We start from the raw sequence: 24,856 nt of genomic DNA on the forward strand, positions 1-24,856 counted from the left end.
ACAAAGAGACAGAGACAAAATTAGGGATAGGACTCTCTAACGTGCTCTTCTCTAATATCTTTTATAATTTTCCAACATCCCAATTTCATCTTTCGTTTTTTTTAAATTATTGGCTTATATATAAAATAAGAGATATTTAAATATCTTGATACTTCAAAATGGTAAAAATTATATTTTTTATGATTTTTTAAAGAAAAATATCACAAATACACTTTTTTATTTTTGAAAAATCATAAAAAATACAAATATTCACTATTTTGAGATATCAAGATATTCGAATGTCTTTTATTTTATGTAAAAATTAATGATCTAAAAAAATAAAAAATAAAATTAGGACATTGGGGCATTACAAGGAACATTAGAGAAAGGCACATTAGAGACCCCTAATCCTCAAAATTACCTTTTATCATCCTCCATTTCAAAGAGTAATAAAAATTGGAGGATGATCAAAGATTTCACAAATAAAACTTTAGCTATGATCTTTCTTAGCAAGAAGACCAGCAATAAAAAGTGATATCCTTAGAAACTAAAATAATAGATGCATTCCAATCTCTACTTAGAGATTCAAAAGTTGAAATTATAATATCCCTAAATGGGTACGGTTAGGCAACCTTCCTTGTAATAAGGTTAATGACCTCAACACAGTCAATGTAAATTTTGATTTTTATAAATCTCTTCTCCCAACAAATATTCAAACCTTTAAATTAAATTATAAATTTTTGCAATGACAGGTGGGTAGTAAGGAAGTTTACTATAAAAACCAAAAATCCATTCTCCTTCCACCGTGGTTGCTGCTCCCCCACAACAGCTCATCCTATTCTGTAAAACTGAACCATCAGTTGACAGGTATAGCCACTCCGCAGCATCATCATTATTTTGATTTGGAATTTATCGTCTTGCTTCATTTATGTTTATCCTCTCCAAGAGATGCTTGTCTACCACATCTTAAGTCAAAATTTTAGTAGCATCAAAATATTAGAAATTTATCTTTGTTATTGAAAATATTTTTGTTTTTGAGATTCCAAATTTCTCAGCAAGTATAGTATTTGGGCCCCCAATTTTATTATTAAGATTCTAACTAGTCTAATCAACACCTATCAAGCCATCAAATAGATTACAATACTCAAGTTTGAATAATTGGTGCCAAAGATATCTTATAAATTGACAATCTCTTATAACATGCATAGCGTCTTCATTTGCTTCACACCCATAAAGGCGATGCTATTATCAGAGAAATACCTTCAAGCTCTAAGTTCCTTCGTAAGAATTTTGTCTTTTGCCAATAGCTAAAGGAACATCTTCATCTTCTCCGGCACATTAATCTTCCAAATTTTTGTCCACAAGCCATCTTGAAGATCATGTGTACCTACGAAAAGAAAATGATATGCGGATTTGACAGAAAAGAAACCATCAGTAAATGGTTTCCATATATATATATATATACATACACATATATATTTTTATCATCTCCACTTATCTCACCACTCATCTCTCCATGGCAAAAGGTACTAGTAATAAGTTTAACAATGTTAGGCTCAAACAAGTAGAGAAATCGAGTTCTATCCCATTCTCCATTAGTAGTAAAAAAATTAGCAACCTTTTCTTCCAAATTCAAAAGGCAAAAGCAACAATTTGAAAGAGAGGAATTCCAACACTAGACAAGTATTTTAAGTAAAATTTAGTTTGACGCCTTGACATAGTCTTCTCCCCCAAACCAGACACAAAAGTATCCTAGACTTGAATTATACTTCTCCAAACAGTCAAAGCCACTTGTCTATGCTTAATTTGGGAAAAAATATCATTCTCACATTTATATTTAGAACGAAGAACTTTAACCCATAAGTATTAGGAGAAGTAACAATTTTCCAACACAATTTCATAATGAAAGCTTCGTTCTAACATCTCAAGTCTTTAAAGCCCAATTGATCACTCTAGTAAGTATATAAGATCACAGTAATAAATTATTCGAAGTATTTCAGGTGTTGGAACTTTCAGAAAAGTTACGCTTTTACTAATTTAAATAATTAATAGTTCAAGAAAAATAGGTAAAATGGCTAATTAGATGAAAATATATATAATAAAAACAAATCAAGGAAATAATAATGATGAAAACACAATCACTTGAAATATTGTGGTTTAAGATTTATCCTATAGATTGTTAGTTTCTACCTTTTGAGTTGACTATGATCGAATTATTGTAACAACTATTACTAAATTGTCTTAATATTTTTTTAAATTATTAATCTTTTTTTAATTAGAATTGAATTCACTCCCACGATACCCAAATAACTAATTAAACTATAAAGTTATAGTTTAAATCATCATAAATTTTTACAACTATATATCCCTAACCTAATTATTTATATTCATTTATCTAGATTTATGTTCTCTCTTTACCTTCCAATCCATCAAGATCACTTATAGATTTGATTAAATGGTGGCTAATCATAAAATTAACATGAAGAACAAGAGAAATAAATATAATTAAAAAAAGCAAAAATATTCATAAATACAAATGTAAAAAGTCAAAATAAAAAAATAAAAAACTAGCACTCCAATTAGGCTACATCCCTATTCTAATTGGGTAATTTAAAAACAGATAACAAAATCAAATAACACTGTTCTAAAATTTTCAATCATAAAAAAATCATAGAGAAAATTAATGAGTAGGAAAGAAATAATTATAATTTGTAGAACTCATCAACAATTTCATTTTCAACCTTCAAAATGTTTTTACAGGCTTCAAATATCTCATAGAGAATTCTTAAAATACTCAAATAAGTGATTGGATGCTTTTTGGGAAGTATTTATAGTTAAAGTGAAAGTTTTTTTTTTCATTCTTAGTCGATGTGGGACTCTAATATATATATATATATATATATATAACCATTATCTTCAAACATATCTATCACCTGCGCCTTGATTCCCACACACAAATATTAATTTTGATGCATCTTTGGTGATTTGATATATATCTTGCATCATGCTTCTTCAATATATGTGTGTGTGTTTATATATTCTTTTCTTTCCTTTTTTTTTATTTTCTTTTTTTATCTAATATATTATTTTTCTGCAAGATATAAAAAAAATATGAATAAATTTTATATTAAAATTTTTTTGTCTTATAATTAAGTGATGAGAGAAAAATATTAAATATTAGTTGAATAGATATGAAATCTTAATAAATATAATCCAATATAAACTAAAATATATACCTATTTATAATTATAAAATATACTCTTATCACCAATCCTCCTCTATTCCTCTCGCTTTTCACCTCATTCCATGACACGAGATGGAGTTTTTTATCTTCATCTCTATCACCCCATGAAAAGGAACAATTAGCTTTCTCAACTTCACGTAGAATTTTTTAGGTATGAGAACACTTTGCATGTGGTAACCAAGGATAACTAAGAGCACCACTTTAAATAAAGTAGCTCTGCCCACAAGATTTAAGAATTTACCTTTCTAACCTACCAATTTGTTTTTAACTCTATCCAAAATGACTTTAAAATAATTATTCGAGATTCGAGTATGTGAAAGTAGGACTCCCAAGTATTTTCCCACATCAGTAAGACTAACTCTCATTTTTTGGCTTAAATCGTTGGCTCTAAAGAAATGGATAAATCTTGAAACACACATTTTTGTTTTTAGTTTATTTACGTTCTGCCTAGAAGCTTCACAAAACTTATCTAAATAGTTATTCATTATCTCAACTTGAGAGATGGTTGCTTCTCCAAATAAAATTAGATCATTCGTAAAGAATAAATGTGAAATCGGAGGCCCTTTTTTTGACAATCTAATTGGTTTTCAGTTACCTGTGTGAATCCCATCAAGAATCATATGGCTCAACTTCTCCATGCAAAGTGTGAAGAGATATGGAGAAATAGGATCGCTTTATCTGATTCCTCTTGAAGGCTTAAAATTGTTGGGAGGTTCCGCATTTCACAAGACTAGCATAGTTGGTGTCTCAACACAAGCACAGATAATATCAATTGTTTTGTTGTCCAAACCAACTTATACCAAACATTGCCGAATGAATAATCAAGTAAGTCTATCATAAGCCTTCTCTAAATTTACTTTAATTGCTACAAACCCATTCTTGGTCTTCTTAGTTCTCATGGAACGAATGGCTTCCTGCGCTATAATAATATTATCACAACTTTGTTTGCCTGCTATAAAACTGCTTTGGTATTCCCCCACAATTTTAGGCATATTCTTTCTAATCCTAGCAATAAAGATTTTGAATATGTTCTTATAACTGACATTGCACAGGAAAATTGGTCTTAATTCTTTGATAGTCTCATGCTTGTCTAATTTGAGAACAAGAGTTAGATGCGTCTGATTTATACCTGGAGACTCAGGTCAAGCAAAAGCTCCCTGAACAAGATCACAAATATTACTGCCAAGAAAGATGTTAGGTCTCAGCTTTGCCCCCCGCCCCCCTTGAGAATTTTTTTTACACAAACAAGAAAGATGTTAGCTTTAGTTCTCTACGGATTGTCATTTTACTCCGAAGTTATATTGATGTTAACAGATCAAATTAATGCACACGGTCATATGTTCACGTGAAGATATTCTATAGAAATTCTTTACAGAACTTCCTTGGGTTTAGATTCACAGCTTGAATGAGATGAGCTTGGACCGTTGAAGAAAAATGTTGGAAGAGTGATTTGGGAATACAGAGTAATTGCATTATGAAGTTCATGATATCTATCATTAAACAAGTAATCCATTCGTATTTACAAAAGCAAAACCCAGTACAGAATGGGAAAAAAAAGAAGAAGCAAAATAAGTTCTAAAAAAAAAAACATTCATGTGTACAAACAGAGAAACTAAAGAAAAATAAGTGGTCAAATTCAGCAAGTCTGCTTTCTTCCTCTTCTCAATTTTTAGAATCTCGTTAAGCCCTGACTTTTCCTGCAAGTACTAATCTGCATCTGATCTGACCCATCTTATTGATAACTGAATGTTGTATATTTATGTTTGTATGTGTCTCTCTATCTACCTATACACAAATAGACGCGTGAAAAGGATGCCTCAGCTGAATAATATTCTTCAGAGCAAAATATTTCACATCCTCTATCCATCTATCTCTCTCAACGATCCAAAGCACTTATCATTACCCTGTAACGATCAACATAATAGAGCAGAGTTAAGAAAAAGAGGAACAAGGACATGAGTGTCATTTCAACATTACACGAAGATGACCAACCAATAAAACTCAGTCGGAGTCGTAGTCACAACCGGCGACTGAACCGGAGATTTTCCCCTCGAGAATTTCTCGAAATCCTCTCTTGGCGTTTTCGCTGCATGCAAAAATCCCAAACCCATCAAAGGCGTGAACTCAAACGTTGTCACTAACAAAGACATTAACAGAAACGGGTATATGTGATACAGGTCAAAAGGCCCGAATCGGAGGAGAAGCCTCGGAAATCGGAGCTGCGGCGGAGAATGGTGATGATCGGAGAGACGGTTGGGCGAGAGGAATGGTACTTGCGGAGTCTGCTGAGGCCGGTGTCGGGTGTGGGGCCGGCAAGAGTTTCGTCCCAGAGCTTGTGAAGAAAACCCATGATTTGTTTTTCAGCAAAACAACTCAAAGAGGAGAAACCGATGCGACGGAACGACGGAGAGAAGCAGAGATTTTAGGGAACTGGATGCCGAGTGCGGACCATGTTGATGGTGGTTGCTGCGTCAATGACTCAGCATGTCCTGAAGTCTACAAAATTGGTTAGGATGAAGAAATATATTTAAAAAAACTAATAAATGCGCTGACGTAATAACACATAAAACTTCAATAAAATTTTAATACTTATCTATTCAATAGTTCGCCTAGTGATTGTACAAATTTTATGACTTTCGACGTCATTTGATTTTAATTTCTGCATGATTTTATCGTGGTTTTATATTAAAAAGAAAAGAAATATATTTAGTTAAAATATATTTTTGAACATATTATACTAATAAAAAAAACATTTTATTTTTTTAAATATTTGTTTAAAGAGTAAAAATCTTCCTTCATAAAAAAAAATATCCCTACAAAGTGTCAGCACTCTTCAAAAAAAAGTTTAAAAATAAGAACATATTTTACCAGAAAAATAAATATTAGTGACTATTTATTTATAAAAAAGTTATAATTTCTTGTTTCATTTTTGTAATTGCCAATAGAAAAGTAATAATTGTTTAAATTAAAATAGTTATATATATTTATAATATTTAAATTTTAGTAAATCAAAATTTTTCACAATGAAGTTAAAATTGATTGTTCTATTTTAATTATTGTTAGGAAAAAGTAGTTATGTTTAAACTAAAATAATAATTAATATTTATTTTGAGTTTAAAGTTCATTTTTTCCTTATAAATGAAGGGAGATTTTTGCTCCTCAAAAAATAATTTAGGAAAAAATGTCTCACTCATTAATATACGGTACTCAATGCTCCTCTAAAAAAAATATAGAGATAAAATTATACTTTAACCCAAATATATAATATCAAAAAAGTTAGATATATATATATATATATATAATTGTGAAATAGTCATCATTCTTATAAATCATTTTTCAACATGTTCCTTCAAAATAAAAAACTTGAAATTTGTTAAGTCTATCAAAAAATTTAATAAATTCTCAATTTAATTCCTATTAAATATATTGTTAATAGCATATTTTTTCCATCAAAATTTTAATAATATGAATTATAAATAGAATTAAAAATTTCTCTCCCTTGCTTTATAAATATAACCAAGGGGGGTGATAAATAATATCTCTTAAAATTAAAAAAATAATTATTTAGTCTTATAATTTTGACTTAGTTCTAGTTTTACTTCACATGATTTTTTTTCTTTTTTAATACAAAAGAGCATACAAGTCAAAGGAAATTACATAAAAGAGAAGTTCCTTAATCAGTCACTCTTCTTGGGAAAAAGGTGGGGGATGATCAAAGGTAGGGTCATACAAAAATCCTTCAATCCAGTGTGATTCAGTCTAACCCAAGACAAATATGGTCCTGTTCGGTCTAGATAAAAATTGTTCTTTCAGGATCAAAATGACCAAACTCTTTCTTCAAGTTAGACTAGATAAGAGATCGAGCATCTAGACTACTTCATTTGGTTCGGTTCTATAATTTTATTGAATAAAATTATAATTAACTTATTAATCATTATTACAATAAGTTAATTTATAATAACAATAATAAGTATCTTTTTGTTTGATACTTGTAAAGTCATGAATATCGAGTAAAATTTGAGCATTGACTAACCTCAGTCTTCTCTTTTTATCAGTGAAATTTGTTGTTAACTTCGTATAATGAACTTTAGAGATGTTACAGGTTATTTAATTTGAATAATTTATGTTGTAACTATAATATTTTTTTATTGTTATTGGAGATTGTTGTGAATTTATAATTATTGTTATGATAAATTTTATGACTATAAGTAATTTTATTGTGTTAAAATAAATTGCTATCTCTTGTAGATGAAAAAAGAAAAAAAGGTGAGATGGTGGGCAAGACTGAAACCAATATCCAAATCCTACTAAACTAATTTGGTCCTATTCAACTTTGGATTATGCTAGAACTAGATCAGACTATTAGTTGCTTAACTAAAACCTTTTCATGAAAAGGACCAGACTTTGAATTTGGCTGAAATCCTACTAAGTCAGTCCTTCATGCAGCCCTAATCAGAGGTATTAAAATTGACATTTAACATATAATACAAAAGGCTAACATCATCAATAATCAATAATATCTTTAAAGGGATGTAAATCATCACATCCCTTAGTTACAAACCAAATAGCTTCAATACAATCACATCCCTTGAAAAAAATGAGGCATTTTTAACTTAATTACATCTCTAATAAGTTTATTAATTTTTTAAATTGATATCATCTTTATGTATTTACCTTTATTTAATAGAGTGCCTCACTTAAAGATGAAGAGTTGAGTGATTTATTTATTAAGGGTATTTTCTTTAAAAAAATTATGAACTACACATTAAAAAAACTAAAAATATCTTATATTTTTGAATATCTAATTTAAAAATGACTTATATTTTTAAAAGGAAGGAGTGCAATTCTCTTCCAACAAATCTGATGGTTTAAACTAGTCCATGAACTTTAATTTGGTGGTTAGTCCAACTTAAACTTTATAAATTTGACTTGATTAAAATTTGGTCACTAAATTTTAACTTATAACTCAATTGCTATAATGTTATCTATTTATAATTTTATATATTCAAAATGTCAACCTTGCATTTTTTTAAAAAATTTATTATTAAAGCTTGGTGACTAATGTTACAAATTGCTAAAATTATAGAGATTGAATTATATTAAGTTAAAGTGTATTGATTAAGTTATAACTAAATTAAATTATAAGGATTGAGTTGTATTAAGTTAAAAAAGTAGGGATAGAATGGTTGATTTTTCTAAATTTTAATTTTAAATATGACAGAGCTGTGATATATTTTTAAGCAAGATAATAAATAAAAATAACTAAAATAAATTATATCATATGGATGTTTATTCTTTTTATATTTTTTGTATCTTACCATGATCTAATATGTATGTTTATATATAGGATAAAGGAGCAAAAATATTGACAAAGTAGTCATTCAGGAGCACCTAATATTTTAAAGTAAGGAAAAGAGCAAAAACGTCCATAACATTTCATAGGTGGATGCAAAAGTGATCAAATCATTGACTTTGATCTAACAATGTTAATTTTGACCATTAAATGATGACTATGCATATCACGTGTCATTTTTTATTGACATGGATTAATAAAAGGATAAAAATATTCATAAAGTCATCGGCCAAGAGCAAAAATACTCACAAAGTCGTCAGCTAGAAGCAAAAATATCAATAACATTATCAGAGTTAATGCAAAAAAGATCAATTCATCAAATTTCTTAAATATTGACCGTTTGGTTGACACCTAGGCAGAAGTTGACCATTATTTTGTTAACATCGACAAAAAATATTTCTAGATAAAATTCTCTGGAGGTTAATTGATCATTGTATGAACATCATATGAGAAAATGTTGGTTTGACCATTAAATCGCTTGTTTCTTTACAGCAGTGGCGAAAACTATTCGAACATTTTGAACTTATCATGAATGAAATTGCTTAAAATTATGAAAATGTTCTTAAGGTAGGGTGGCGTAAAAGGTGTGTTCAGTTTCAATTTTTAATTGTGCACAACCTATTTCACTATATTTAATCACAAGTTTTGCAAACAAGAAAAATGAGTAGAAAGGGAAAAAAGAAGGGAGCAAGATACATGGTGATGGAAAAAAATCATGTGACATAGATTTTGATGTATTGATCACTATTACACCTACTTAAGTAACATTATGAGTATTCATACGATGATCGATCAACATCCGTAAAAATTCATTTAGGAATATTTTTTGTTTACAGCAATGAAAAAATAATCAACTCTTGCTTAAGAGCTAGCTAAACGGTCAACATTTAAAAAATTTGGTAGATTGATCACTTTTGTACTAACTCTGAAGGCGTTATAGGTATATTTGTTCTTGATCTATAACTTCATGGGTATTTTTTCTCCTAGCCGATAATTTCATGAATATTTTTGCCCCTCTATCAGTTTACGTTAGTAAAGATTGACAAATGGTATGCACAGTTAGCATTTAACAATTGAAGTTAACGACATTAGGTCAAAGTTAATGATTTGATCACTTTTGCATCCGTCAATATAACGATATGAATATTTTTATCTTTTCTCTTACTTTGAAAATATTAATGTCCTTGATTGATCACTTTTTGAGTATTTTATTTCTTTTACTCATATACATAATAATAAACAAATTCATAATTGCGATTAGCTGGTACCGATATTGCAAGGAAAGTAGGGTGAATAGTTAGAGTATTGTGTACGGTGATTAATGAAAATATTAGCCCCCCAAAAAAGTGACGGTTGGGTCACTTTCCATTTGTATAGCACCTCCTTATACTAATTATAGCAAAGAAACTTGATGCTAGTTGCTACGTCAAGATACTCAAATTTGGGTCTCTCAATGTAATTTGAAAAAATATAATCTTTGATCCTTATAATTTTATCAAGTTTTGTTTTTAATTCTTATAATTTTTCTTTAATGTTTTCAATCCCTATGTGAACTAAAAGCATTGAAAAAAATGAAATTATAAGAATTTGAAAAACAAAGATCACCCAATATCTTTAAAATTATAAAGATTGAAAACATTGAAAAAATTATAATAACTAAAAATAAAACTTGATAAAACTATACCTCTTAGATTTTGGGTTAATCTTTTTGGTAAGATGCAAAATGCATACTCTATTAATAATAGAAATTAATCTCCTTTAAAGTATTGAAAGCAAAACATACACCTATCTCAATTAAATAGCAACATATAGAAACGTAACCTAAGAGGAAAACAATCAAGTAATTGGATTATTCGGTCTTTGCATTTATGAGTGTCATAGCTTATTGATGAAGATCTACCTATGAAAAATAGGCGATACACTTGATAGGCTCTTTCCGGTATATTTTCTGATTATATATTTTTTTTAAGTTATCCACATGTATCTTTTTTATTGGAATTGGAGGTAATTGTTCGAAGTATCTCTCTCAATGAAAATTTAAGCCTTATTCATCATGTTGTGACTTATAAGATACTAATCCTTTCTAGTAAACCTATTAATGTTAAAGTTTTTTCTTGCTATATTGAGTATGGTGTTGATGGTCAAAAAAGAAAAAAAAAATTGAGTATAGTGTGACCATGAAATAAGTCAAACTAGTGTCCATGCATGGAAATATGAGGGCAATTTGAGAGGACCCACAAGACAGACACTTGTATCTTATTTTTGGGAGCCAGCAAAGACTTTATGATAGGAATTCAAGGTCGCCATCGCATTGACCCAGTAATGGAGTTTAGTTGGGTCATCTCCGACTCGGATGGGGAAAGCCCCAGCGCTGGTTCCCCAAAACACGCTAAAACTGGCCCACTTAATTTATTGAATTATCAACTTACTAAGTCCCAAAAAAAAAAAAAACCCATTAGATTTTCTCTCCGGTCCAACATTTAGCAAAGAAGAAATAATTGCATTTATTTTTTTAAGACACAAGAAATATATATAGAAGTGGTAATTGGTAAATTTTGCTCAACATGGTGAAGCGCCGCTGGTGGGTTGGAAAATGGAAACTCAATTGCCCATCCACTTTATTTTCTGTCTTTTTAACACTTTCTAATAATTTTTTGGAACTTTAAAAATTTAATTATAAATTTTTCTCCAATGAATATGTTCAAAACATATTCCCAGCTCTAAATATATTTGGATGAAAGTAATAAAGAGTATTGTTATCTTCACAACTTCCCCTTCTAACTAGGTTACTATATACATAAGAATTAGAGTTTAAACTTCTAATTATTTGTTTAAGTAATAAGAATTTCCTCTTATACTCATGTCAATCTGAGTAGATAAATACCTATTGTAGGAGAAAGATGGGGTGTTCTAAGGCACAAACTGACAGTGAATAATTGTGGCATGGAAAGCAACATTAATCAAATAAGCACATGTCCCAGAATGTTCATTTTCACTTCTAAGTTGAAATTAAAATAATTCAAAGGAGAATATCAAACTCTTCCAAATTACAATAATTAATAGCTTAATGCTTAACAAAAAAACACCCCAAAAAATCTAAAAAGAAGAAAAAAACTAGCACTTTTCATGTTTTTGAATAATTGACTGAACTTTTATAACACGCCAACATGAATAATTTTGGGTATTTTTTCATGGCATTTCTTCCCCTCCTTATGGCTACTGTTACCTCTATCTCCTCTTCCTTCTCTTTTCCCTTCTTCAAATCTTGAAGCTGCTCCCTTTGTCTTCACACCTCAATTTGAAACAAAACAAAAGGAGGGAAAAAACAATTAAGTATATCCAATTAGAAGAAATCTATTATCCATAAATATCTAAGAACATAAGAAATACACCTCATTTTCATACAAATTGGTTAGATGACAGATGAAATGTCCAAGCAAAGTATAAATTAAATAAGAACAAGAGTACATAATAGCCAGAGGATACTTCAGTTATGGTAAAAGAAGCAAATTTAGGCGACACTATGCATCATATTAACGCTTGGATGCTTTGAGGTCGCATCTAGCCGTCCCAAAATCACGTCATCGTCAATTACTCTTTCTACTTTTCTAGTCCTTTTTACAAGACCTTGCTAATTACTTTTGTAAACTTAAAGAAATTAGTTTTTTTTTACCAACAAGAAATTAGTTAAAGTTAGCTAAATATCAAATCTCTCTACAATTTTTCAAAAATTACCCAGAATCAAAACATTATTTAAGTTAATTCTACACCCTAAACCCTATGCATAGCCTCCATAATTTTTGTATCCTCATTCATTGTGATTCTAATTTAAAAGGAAGACATTGGGGAGGCAAATGCGCGCGCGCGCGCATACTGAGCCCCATAATAGCAAGATTTGAAAAGCTATGAGGTTGCAGAGATCATATGTACGAGAAAGAAAGACACACACAAAGTTATTGAAGGCGTTGATGCAAGTGAAGAGATTGCTGGGAGTTTCCAACGTTGTTGATGATTTCAGAGTCGGAAGAGTGATATCTTTTTTGAAACGAGAAAGAAGCAAAGCATGCTGTCCCTTCGGATTCTGATATGTTGTCTGCCTCCAACATCTGTTTAAACAGCTCTTGCTGCTCCTCCTTGCTCTCCTCCCCTTTTTCCTGTTCACATCAATGCTCGCTGCTATCACATCTATTCATATTCAAATATCTTATATCTCCTTTTATATTCAAAATTTATATCAATCTCCTTATGGTTTATTAGAAAATGCATGTATGTGTGATTACTCTTGTTTTTAGGGAACCACTTAATTAAAATTAAAAGTTCAATTATGAAGGTTTGATGAGAAGAACAAACAATAAACAGTCTTATCTCATTATATGAGATCGATTTCATAAATTGAACATTATTATTGATTTATTGTACTCCATCAACAATCAAATTTTTTGATATGTTGTTAACCAAAAGACCTCTTTAATTTTAACAACTTTATTGAATGTTTTTTTTGTTCTTTTTCCACCCCCTCTTTACAAGATATAAACCGTCTGTTCGTTTTGTTCTTCTCACTCTTGCTCCTCTAATGGCTTTGTTTGTATATATCCAAACCACCTACTAATTTTTTTTTTTGTACAATGGAACCTGATAATTTGATATATTTGATGTTGTTGTATTTACTTTTTTAATTTTATTTATAAGTCACTTCAAACAATTTTACTGAAACTAATAAAAACTTTAAAATTATTAACTTTGTTTAAAATTTAATAAGTTATCAAGTTATCTCTATTAAATATACATACTTTAATAATATATTTTCTCTCTCTAATAATTAATGGAGCGTAAAATAAAAAATTTGTGATGTAAAATTTAATAATATTAATTTATGAATAAGATTAAATTTTTTTTTTTCTCTGTATCACATAAATAAAATGGTAAGGAGGATAATTTATTTATACGAACTCATTTCATGGGCCTCGTGAGAGTCAAGAGGCCCAAATGAATTTTTCAGCCAGGAATGGGCCTCTAAGCAACTTACATTTATAGGTATGAATCTCTCTCTTAATATTTTATTAAAGAAATTGTGAACTTTTTATCTGAAACAAATCTAATTTATAGAGGTGGCATATGGCAAGTTTGGATGCGAAAGTCCACTCGTGACTGAAGCAAATGCTATAATAACAACACGTAGGAGTCGACGACGCGAAAGGTGATGCAAAGGCAAATAATTGGCTTTATCCGCTAAACAGACCATAAGAACCCACAACAGCAATAAAATATAACGGGTGAATTATACATAAAAAAAAAAGTCTTAAATATTTATAAATTAAATTTAATTATGAGTTAATCATATCTCTTAATTTTAATATTTTTTCCTTAACCACCATACCGTTTTCTCATCATTAATTAAATGTTAGTGGGTTCACATTATATTTTTTAATATTTTTAATTATAAAATATTTAAGTTGAGGGGCAAAACAAATCTTTGAACAGAAATTAAAAGGCAAATATAATTCCTAACCTAATAAAAATATTAAAACATAGTAGAACCTATTGATGACTAATAAACGCTAAAATTTTAATATTAGCGTAATGATAGAGAGAATTTGAAATTTGACGGTCAACGGGCAAGCTTTTAACGAATATAAAAAAAAGAATATATAAAGAATATAGTAGAAAGGAAGCTAGGAGGCTGACATCAGGCATTGTTTGGCACATCATTGACGCCATTTCGTTCAAGAAGTCACTCAAATCCTGAACAAGTTACACAATAAATAAAATTAAAATTTATAATGTTATTAAATTTAAAGTTTAAGAATAATTTACTTATTTACCCTTATATATAAGAGTATAATAAGGACACATTTATTTGCATAAACGTAAAATTTAAGAAATTAATAGTAAATTTTTAACGTCAAGAATGTTAGAGAATTTTATATATCTATATATTATATTAATTTATCCTAAAAATATAAGTTTTCAAAGTATGGCATAAATCATTTTTATATATTTTTTAAAAAAATCTTGATAGCAGATCCAAATAAATGATCTTATTTTATTTGATCATGTGGACTAGATTAATAAAACCGAATATTAAATTGTATGTTTAGGCATCACTTGATCATTTTCAAGCAATGATGGCTGATGGAGCAAGACCGAATTGATGGCCCTGACCAATGTGCATGACATGATCGATAATACACCAATAAGGAAACAAATAAACTAGAGATTAAAATATATTTTAATCATAGATTTTTATATAAATTTTAATTTAATCATTAATTTTATAAATTATTTTTTAGTCCTTTAATCCCAACATTGTTACTTTTAAATAATTATTTTTCTTGTCAATTATTTTTATTTTAAGAAAATTAAATTAAATATGTTAACATTTGAAAATATTTTATCAATATTTAAAAGTTTAATATAAAAATTTGTTGAGATAAAACAAATAGTGTTAAAATTAAAGGACTAAAAGAACACCTTATACAATTACGGGATTAAAATAAAACGTATAAAGTTAAAAAAATTAAATATAATATTTTAACTAAATTGAAAACAAAAGAGAAAATGAGCGAACACCCGCACATGTTTATTTTTTATTATATATATACCAATTCATTAAAAGATAAAAATGAAATAGAATAAAGAAATAAAAAAACAAATAATTTAAATGCATATGAGAGATAGATCATGTATGTTCACGATAAAAAAAGTCATTTAATTCATTTGATTGAAGACAATAAATCATGAGGTTTCCAGAAAGTATAGCACATTCCTATATTTATAATATGCAAATGAGTAATTTAATTTCTTTTTGTTCTTATTTATTTATTCCATTCAATTTTTATAGTTTTATGCAATCAAAACGGACTATACGCATGTGGCGTCCAAAAAGAGTAAAATGAGAGAAGAGAAGAAAAAGGAAGGGGACGTAAACGACTCGCGTTTCTCGTCGTCGTCGCTGTACAATTTGATTCGTGTGGCAACCTTTGTTTGCGTCTGACAACACTGTTTCCCCACCTCGTATCATGCATATAACAACAGAGCACATTATGCACCAAATTCTTTAAATTGAGGTCCATAATTGAACCCAAAAATCATATTCATGGGTTAATGTTCAATCCCTGAAATGCAGAAACCAAGATAGGAGAATATATGTATACCAAAATAGGCCTGCTGGATTGCTGGAACTTGTTCTTAGCTTCTTCTACCGACTTTGAATTCCCCGATGTCGCCGAACAACGATCTGGACGCCATCTCTATCCCAAGTCAAAAGCAACATTTGTTGATTGGGTCTCTATATGCATGTTTCAGATTATAATTATGCTGCGTGTGTGTGAAGCAGCGTAGGAAGAAATTGAAAGACGAGGAATTAAATTGTAACCAGTGCCAAGTTTCTTGTAGGCGTCCCTGAGCTCTGATTCGGAGCAGTCCTTGTTCAAACCCAGAAACAGCACACAAGTCATTGCTTTCCCCTTCACTGGTCATTCATGTAATTAATGATGAAGCACAACACGAATACACAAGAGTACAGAAGTAGGGGGAAGAGTGAATTTTTTTTTCTTTTATTGCAAGGTCACAGCAAGCCACGCAGAAAAAAAAATTAAATCAAGTCAAGTCAAGTCTTATAAAAGGACGACACCTGGGGAAAAATATCAAAAATTAAAGTATTATTATTATTGTTTGTAGCATGTCAAAACAAGTTAATCCGTACATTGGATTCTCTAAATGTGTGGTTGAAGGTGATAACCTAATCCTTTATGTTAAGGCATCTGATCTTTTCTATTATGACATTAAGAGAATGATTCGAATCGTGTTCAAATCGGATAAATACCAAAGCTTCTAATGAATTGGTATGAACATTAACTTTCTTGAAATTGCTTCTCCAACAAAAAATGGGAGGGTGAGTTTAGAGGTGAGTTTAGAGAGAGAGAGAGAGAGAGATTTCTTGGCTTATAAGGCGTAGGAACAATCCAGATGCTCAGACTTCACATAGTTTTCTCAGTTACATATTAATGATTAACGCTAGTTTTCTTGTTAGAAGAATGTATTAAAAAATAAAAATAAAAATAAGATACTCAAATATAACGGATAAATACGTTGTAAAGAATGTGAATAATTTAATTTATAAAATTAAAAATCATAATTTATAAAAATTTTGAAAGGTATAATGATTTTTACATTGTAATATATATAATAAATTCTATCATGCTTATTATAAAGAAAATAATAATTTATTTATTCTTATCTTAATTTTTTTAATTTATTTTATTTCATTTCATTCAAATAATAAGACGACACCCACTGGTTTATTTGGTACAGTGTAAGTAAAGCTCAAGAAGTGAAATTGGGGAAGGAAATGGAATTGACTTATTTGGTATAATACAACCCATTTCTCTGTGGAACCAGTTTCATCAAAAATGATGGAACCGGGCTCCTTACCTAGACCGATGGAAGTGAACCAGTTCCTGAGAACCACAAATTTGTGACCATTATACCCCTTATTAATTAATTGACAACTATGTCCTCCTCATTTGCCAACCCAAACCATTTTTCTCTTGGTCACCTCATCTTCGTCATCCATCATCTGTCATCGGCCCCTTCTCCTTCTCCGCCGCAGTCACCCTCTTCTTCTTCATCTATCTTCTCCTCTTTCTTCCACTCCTTCAAATCCAAGCCATCCTATAAAAATCAGATCTTCAGTGTTTTCGATCTATTTCTTCGATGACTGTGATCCATCATGAACTCTATTTGAACTTCGTCGTCCTCTTCCTCTTCCTCTTCCTCCAGATCTTCACTATGCAACCACTTCATTTGAACTTCGACCTGCCTCTTTTACATATCTGTAGTTCAGAATTATTTTGTGCAGTACCTAAATGAAATCAAGCATGCAGTTGTTGCTGGGTTCCGTTCCACATCAAATGAAAACAAGGATTATATATTTATGGATTGTTTTTTGCAATATCTGAATGATTTTTTTTATTTAGGACCTTCTATTTCTACTTTTGATGTATTATGGGTTGGTGCTAAAAAACAAATTTACCTTTGATTTAAATGAGATGAGAGCCAGATTTGCAGAGATAAGCAAGATATCTGGGTTGGTGCATGTTCTTCGATTGTTTTGTTTCATCAAACGCTTCCTGTTTTTCAATCAAACCCTTCCTCTTCTTCAAATGGAGTTCAATTTGCTCGACAATTTTTGTCTTTGATCTCCCCTTCAATTTTGATTTTGAATGTTGGATTTCGATTTCAAATGTCAACTTCTTCAATTTTGATCTTGCGCTTGTTCTGCCATAGTGTTTATGGTGATTGCGCTTGACAAGGGAAGGGATTTTTTTTTTTTTTTGTTGGAGGGACATTTTGGTATTTTTATATTATAAAATGCATTTTTCAATTAAAAACTATATCCATTTCTATTTACATATCAAATATATTTTTAAAAGTCTATTTCCACCTCACTTTACTCTTTCAATTCCTATTCCACTTTCACTTTTATGGATAACTCTTTCATGCTACCAATCTAACCATAAAAGCTCTAATTGTTCGTTTCCGTTGCATCATGGCTCTGGAAAAGGATGATGCCGTACGGCTGAGGTAGCACGGTGCTACAGATATTTTCTGGCATGGATGGCTTTCCGGAACCTTCTTTCTTTGTTTTTGTTTTATTGATTGATACGGACTGGAATTCAAAAGCTTGTATTTAAGTGAAAATAATTCCTTTCACTAAAATCAATGTCTATTAATTTTGGTTGTTCTCAACGTGGGCTCTGCCCATTTCGTGGTTTGTTGGGATTAAAACATTAGTCGCACTAATAATAAAATTATTTTTTCATCAATAAAATTGTTTTTTTAGATGAGAGTTTAAGTGGCTTGTACTAATATAACCTTCGTGAAAAAATTTCATTACATTGCTTGTAAAATTTGAACCCATAATTTTATAAATTATTAGTTCAGTCTTTATTAATTGAACCAAACAATAAAAATTAATTTTTTAAACATTAATTATTTAATTCTTATAATTTTAACTCAATTATAATTTAATTACTAAATTTTAACTCATTGTCACCTGATTCTTATAGTTTTGATTATAACTCAATTCTTAAATTTTAACTCTTACAATTCAATCTTTATAATTTTAATCAGTTAAAATATTAATCTGTTAATGTGTAAAATCATGTTAAGATTAAGGATTAATATTTTAAGTTACTAAATCCTTTTAATCTTTATAAAAATTATAAATTTTAAAATTTAAAAATAATTTTAATTTTATAATTTTATTTTTTAAAATACAAGGACCGATATTTTAAATAGTTAAGAATATAGAGAAGACCAAGTTACAAGAGTTAGAATTCAAAAATTAAGTTACAATCGAATTAAAATTATAAGAATTAAGTTGAGTTAGAGTTCATTAATTGAATTATAATTAAATCAAAATTAAAATGATTAAATAATTAATTTTTCTTATAATACTTTATAGAAACTGGGTAGTATGAAATTTCAAGTGTCATGTTGAATAATATGATACGCTTAATGACATACTTGAGTGACACAATTTCATACCCAACTTAAAAATTAAACACTTAAATTTCAATTACTTATTATTTATTAATTAAGAGACAAGAATTTGGCATTAAGATTATACCAATACATGCTCTGTTTTTTTTAAAAAAAAAACAGAGATCAATACATGCTCCTAAACTATTGCTTTAATATATTTTTTTGTCAAGAGAACCTCATTTAGGGCCCCAAAATACAAAAATTTATATTTATGGTGCAATAGAATTTGAAAACACACTACAGGCTTGAAAGCCACTCTTGTAAATTTTGTTGTGGATGAAAAGATGTATTTGCTCTATCTCAATAAAATATTCATGTATGTACAAAATAATGTTCATGAATTCTTAACACAATGTTCATGAATGCACAACATATCTGATTGATATAGTTAAACTTAAAATGAAATGTACAACCAAACAAGAGATGAATAACATAATGTTTATGAATGCACACACAATATCCATCAATTTTTAACACGATGAATATATGTAGACTTGTAACATTTGTATAACATACAATTGATAATGAATAATATATTTTCATTAAAATAATATATTTTAAGTTAATATCCACCAGATGTATTGCACATTTATAAAAATTGTGTTGAGAATTTGCACATATCATGCTATGCATATATGAATATTTTATTGAAACAAGGGAAAATGGTTTTTTTCATTCACAACAAAATTTTAAAAAAAAAAATCTTTAAATTTTTAGTGTGTTTTTTATATTTTATTGGATCCTAAATATAAATTTTTGTATTTTGAGGGTTTTAAGATTCACCCATTTTTTGTTTTGCCAGAAAAAATGTTTTGAAAATTTAATCGGATAATGCAGTGCAGAGTTCTAACATCCCCATTAGACTACTTATGGCTCATGAGTCATGACGTCTCAAACTCTACAATGTATGGAAATAGAAGAAAATTTGTCAATTCATGAAGTGAAGGATGGGACATCGAATCATTTTCCTTTTAACCGATATATTAAAAAAATTTATATTACACAATTTTAAAAAATAATTAATTATAATAACTATATTTGAAAATAAAAAAAAATTAAATTAAAATATTTTATATTAATCAATATAAGTATATATTAATTATTTTTATTAATATAAATTATGAGGGATAATTTAAAAAATATATAATAAATGTTTATTAAAATTGATGATTTTGTTTGTAAAATATGCAAGTGAAAAGTGATAGTTTCTCTAATAATAAAAAATAAAAAAAGTATTATCATATAATTATAATTATGATATTGTATGATTTGAATATTATTTTAGTTTTTTAATTATTAAAAATGATGTTTCAAAGGCTAAATTGGACATTCAATCAAAAAAGTAAATGATTCTTAATTTTTATGATTTAACTAATTAGACTAGTGCTTGACCTTGTACTATAATAATTAAATAAAAATAATATTAAATATATATATATATATATAATAAATATAAAAAAAGAAATCTATGATATGTTAATAATAACATGACTATAAATTAATAATATTATAAATTAAATTTTTTATTACATTTATGAATTAAAATTTTATAACTTATTAAATATAGGTGAATTTTGATTAAATTAGATATAAGTAAATTAAAAAATATCTACATTTATAATTATAACTGTCAACTCTTATTTTTGACTTAATAGTAGCTTTATTTCAATTCAATTCAGCTCAATTATGAACATGATTTTTTAATTCAAATTGAGCCGTTAATAACTTTGGTCAATAGTTGAAATCATTTGATTTAATCTGATTTTTAAATCATTGTTTAAAAGGATCTTTAATCTTTTCATTCTTTTCAAAATATAATTATTAAAGAAAACATTATTCCTTGACTTGATCATTTTGGTTGCACACTAATCAAATTTTGCGAGGTTTCTTTTGGCCATCCAAATTTTCTTGTGTTAAAACTATTTCATAGCTCACGAATACTTTTGCTGGCAACGTATTTTGCAGTCGCGTATTCCTTCCAATTTTAAATATAGGTCATCATTACTTAACCCATTAAAACTAACAAAAGCAGTTAAAATAATCAAATTTATTAGAAAATAAATATCATGCTTAATAAATAGCCCATTTAATAATTAAAATACTACCATTAAATTAATGAAATGGTCGCCTCATGAGTCCTGACTTCTCCATGAAAGTTATTGAGGAACATTTTTCGGGGGAAAAATAATGTCCAAGCTGACTCTAGGGAGAATGACATATAGGAACATTTCTACCCACATTATATGGGGGCAAAAGTGTCACAAAATCACTAAATTAATACCATAGTATTTACTATGAAGTGGCTAAATCACTAAACAAAATTAGGTTTACATAATGATGCTTTTAGATTTTTCTACAACCAACCAGACAATATTTCCTATTAATCACTAACGAGCACATAACTAATATGAGAGTTGTATTAAGTTAATTGGTAGTTTCAAATTCAAATTCAAATTCTAGGCATGTAGTTGTGTTAGTACTCATTGAGAGAGTTTTGCCACTAATGAAATCCTAACCAGTTATGTTCATGAATAATAGTTAATTATGTAAAAAGAACATTTCAATTAGTTAATCTCATTATAATTTCGTGGATGAGAAAAAGTATATAGCTCTAGATATGCAAGTTCCCACCACACATAGGTGTATGCAAAATAAATAGATTTCGAGTGCCAACATGTGTTTGTGTCTATGTATTAATTCGATGTTGTTTCACATCGTTGTGATATATGTGGCTGTCAATTACAGATCAAAAAGAAAAATCTTATAAAACTCATGAAAGAAAAGGAAAAATCCCTAAAGCCCTACCACACCTTCTTTTAATATAGTTTGAGTTTGAGTATCTTCAAGTTTTGAAAATAAAATATTAAATTAATTAAGCACTGTCATCAGTAAAATATATTAAAAAAAAATACAAGTAAAACACGCTTCTCAATTTTCATGAACACAAATCTACACGGCTAATCTCGAATTCTATTTAAATATTATATACACCAAAGCGTACAAAATATAATCGGTCTAATTTTTATAAATTAAAGTATGTAATAAAGATAAAAAGTGATGGCGTATCAAATCAAATATACTTGACGTAGAAAGGCATGGGACCAAAGAGCAAAGAGTGGAAGGTTCAGACATGACAAGTGTTGAACTCTATATATTATACATATTAATATAGTCGGAATGTTGGATTGGATTAGTACTATAATATACACATACAAATGTGTGTGTGTGTGTGTGTGTGGAGTTGTGGTGGTGACAAAGACAACAATCTAAATAAAGCGAAAGAGTGATGGCGAGGACAAAGTGAGAATACAACAATGTTGATTTGCTGAGTGCAAGTGGGAGCTGAGGAACATGCAAATCAAAAAAGGAGGGGGGTAGCACCAAAACTTACACATGATATTTGACCCTAAAAAAAACAAAAAAACCTGAAGGCCCTTGATTTATTGAGAAATTCTTGCACAATTTGGTGTATCATATTATTCATGATTGTATATATTTTTAGACTTTTCTATAATAACTTCTTTCCTTATTAAACTTGAGGAATATAATATAAAAATAAAATATATAAAATATTTTAAAATTTTAATAATTAAGAAAAATTTAGATAATTTTTGTTTTGCTAAACACGTCTCACCCCTATAGTTTGTCCGAATTTTTTTCATTATAAATACAATAAAGATTTTCATTCGTGTCATCCCTTTTTTATTATAAATTTTATGACTTTTGTTTTGCTCAATGTTTAGTTTTTTTAAAAAAATTTGATATAGTATTAAAGCCAATTTCATTCTGTGTAGCATACTTTGACCAAATATCAATATTGCTGAAGCTGTTAATTAGAATTAATCTTGTCAAGTCTTTTTAAGTCTAAAAAAAATTTAAAGTTGGGCCGCTACTTTAAAATATAAAATCACAATTCAAACTTAAAATGATAGACCCTTTTAACCGCTAAAATAAAATAGAAGACTTTTTAAACTCTTTTATAATTTTTTTAAATTTTTATATTGAAGAAAAATAAATGTTCTACTAATTTTAAAACCTTTGCCTCATTTCACGAGGATAAAGAAGAAATATATGAAAAGTTTAATACATTTATCATTGATGAGGCTTCACAAGAAAAATGATTAAATTATATTGATATTGATGGCAATAAAAATTATCAAGATTTAATTGATGATGCCAGTAAAATTGAATTGTTATCGGTGTTTATTTTGTAACGATTTTTTTTAATAGACTTAAATTTAGTATTGACTTAAATTTATTTTTTAAATTTAATGCTATCTGTAATAACTTTTTGAGATTTTAAATATATTTGTTATATTTTTAAATAAAAAATAAAAAATAAAAAATAGGGCTAGAGCTGAATTGATCAAAATAGAGCTCTGAAATATAAATAAATTTAACTGGAACAGCTCGTTTAGGCCTTAATTCTTTAGGAGATCTAATTGACAGCTCTAAACATTGCACATTATATCTAAATCTTTTGAAATCTAGATTACACGAATACTAATACACATACATATATAATCCTTTATAATAATATCAAGTAAAATATAATCATTAATTATATTTTTATTTTATCTATATTTAATTGTCTACCACCTAGTCCCTACTAATAAAAATAGTATCAATATTTCTTCCTTCTCAACCATTATAAGATTACATTTTCACGTTTTTATAATTAAGAAAAATATAACATTTGTTCTTTTATTACATTCAAAACTTAATTTTTTAAGGAAAATATAATCTTTGACTTTAAAAGCAAACTAAAAAATGATATTAGTAATAAAAAGCTTAACATTACAAGTCTTAATAATTTTTTTAATTTTTAGTTTTTAAGTATCAATTAGCAATCTAGAAATATCAAACATGTATAAAATTTAAATTTTCTAAAATTAAAAAAAAATTATCTTGATACTTTATAAATACATATAAAAATAGTATTAGTATCAGATATGATACTACGGATATGTGAGGTAATTTAAAGCATTGATACTTCATAGCTTGATGTCAATTGAATTTTCCATGTTATTATATGGCTTAAGATTTTGTTTGGTTAGGATAAACTTATAATATTGCCATTAAAATTATTACTATCATTAATATTTTTGAAGCAGCTATAAGCTCTTTAGAATTGATGACAAAGACAGTGGTTAAGTCTGCTAAGATAAATTTGTCTCTGAGTTTGAAGAACATAGCCAAAAAAAAGACTTCATTTATTTTGGAGGTGCGGTGATCAACAAAAGACTTGAATTGAAAATTTAAAATAATAACATTTTTTTTTTTTATACAAATAGCATTTTGACAAGGAAAGCTCGTTTTACATTTGGAAACAAATTGTCCGCTTCATCCATCAATATCAGACCGGCCTTTTGGAGAAATTTGTGGACCGGGCCATACCCTCAAGATGGGGTTAAAGAGTTGGAAAAATGACAGAAAACCCACCTAAATACGTGAATGATAGAAAGTTGCTATCCATTGAAATAATTATTTTTTTTATAACTTTTGAATAGATAAATTTATATTTATATTTAAATTTCATGTATTTAAAAGTTTTTACTTGAATAGTTTAAAATATTTTAAATGAAGAAAAGAGATGAATTAATGTTCTAAACAAAAATAAAAAATAAAAAATGACAAGTTTATTTTTAATAAAAAATGATAAGTTTATTTTATTTTTTAATAAAAAAAGAGAAAATATATGAAAGCTATACAAATATTAAAAAGTGAAACGC

At 28.3% G+C, this 24,856-nt stretch overlaps 2 protein-coding genes across 2 annotated transcripts; both read right to left on the minus strand.

Annotated features, from left to right (window-relative positions):
- Positions 1-4,690: 4,690 nt before the first annotated feature.
- LOC129287727 (dormancy-associated protein homolog 4-like) lies at positions 4,691-5,721 on the minus strand. Its single transcript, XM_054923958.1, has 3 exons — positions 5,399-5,721; positions 5,216-5,309; positions 4,691-5,127 (listed from the first exon to the last, which is right to left on the minus strand). The coding sequence occupies exons 1-3, from the start codon at positions 5,571-5,573 to the stop codon at positions 5,100-5,102; spliced, it is 297 nt and encodes a 98-aa protein (XP_054779933.1). The 5' UTR covers positions 5,574-5,721; the 3' UTR covers positions 4,691-5,099.
- A 6,808-nt stretch (positions 5,722-12,529) lies between these two features.
- LOC129289364 (uncharacterized) lies at positions 12,530-16,033 on the minus strand. Its single transcript, XM_054926123.1, has 3 exons — positions 15,952-16,033; positions 15,731-15,813; positions 12,530-12,730 (listed from the first exon to the last, which is right to left on the minus strand). The coding sequence occupies exons 1-3, from the start codon at positions 16,031-16,033 to the stop codon at positions 12,530-12,532; spliced, it is 366 nt and encodes a 121-aa protein (XP_054782098.1).
- Between the last annotated feature and the right edge of the window lie 8,823 nt (positions 16,034-24,856).

Source organism: Prosopis cineraria, unplaced genomic scaffold (genome assembly GCF_029017545.1).
Source record: "Prosopis cineraria cultivar Desert tree isolate PC_DT_omini unplaced genomic scaffold, ASM2901754v1 PC12, whole genome shotgun sequence".
NCBI classification, from domain to species: Eukaryota; Viridiplantae; Streptophyta; class Magnoliopsida; order Fabales; family Fabaceae; genus Prosopis; species Prosopis cineraria.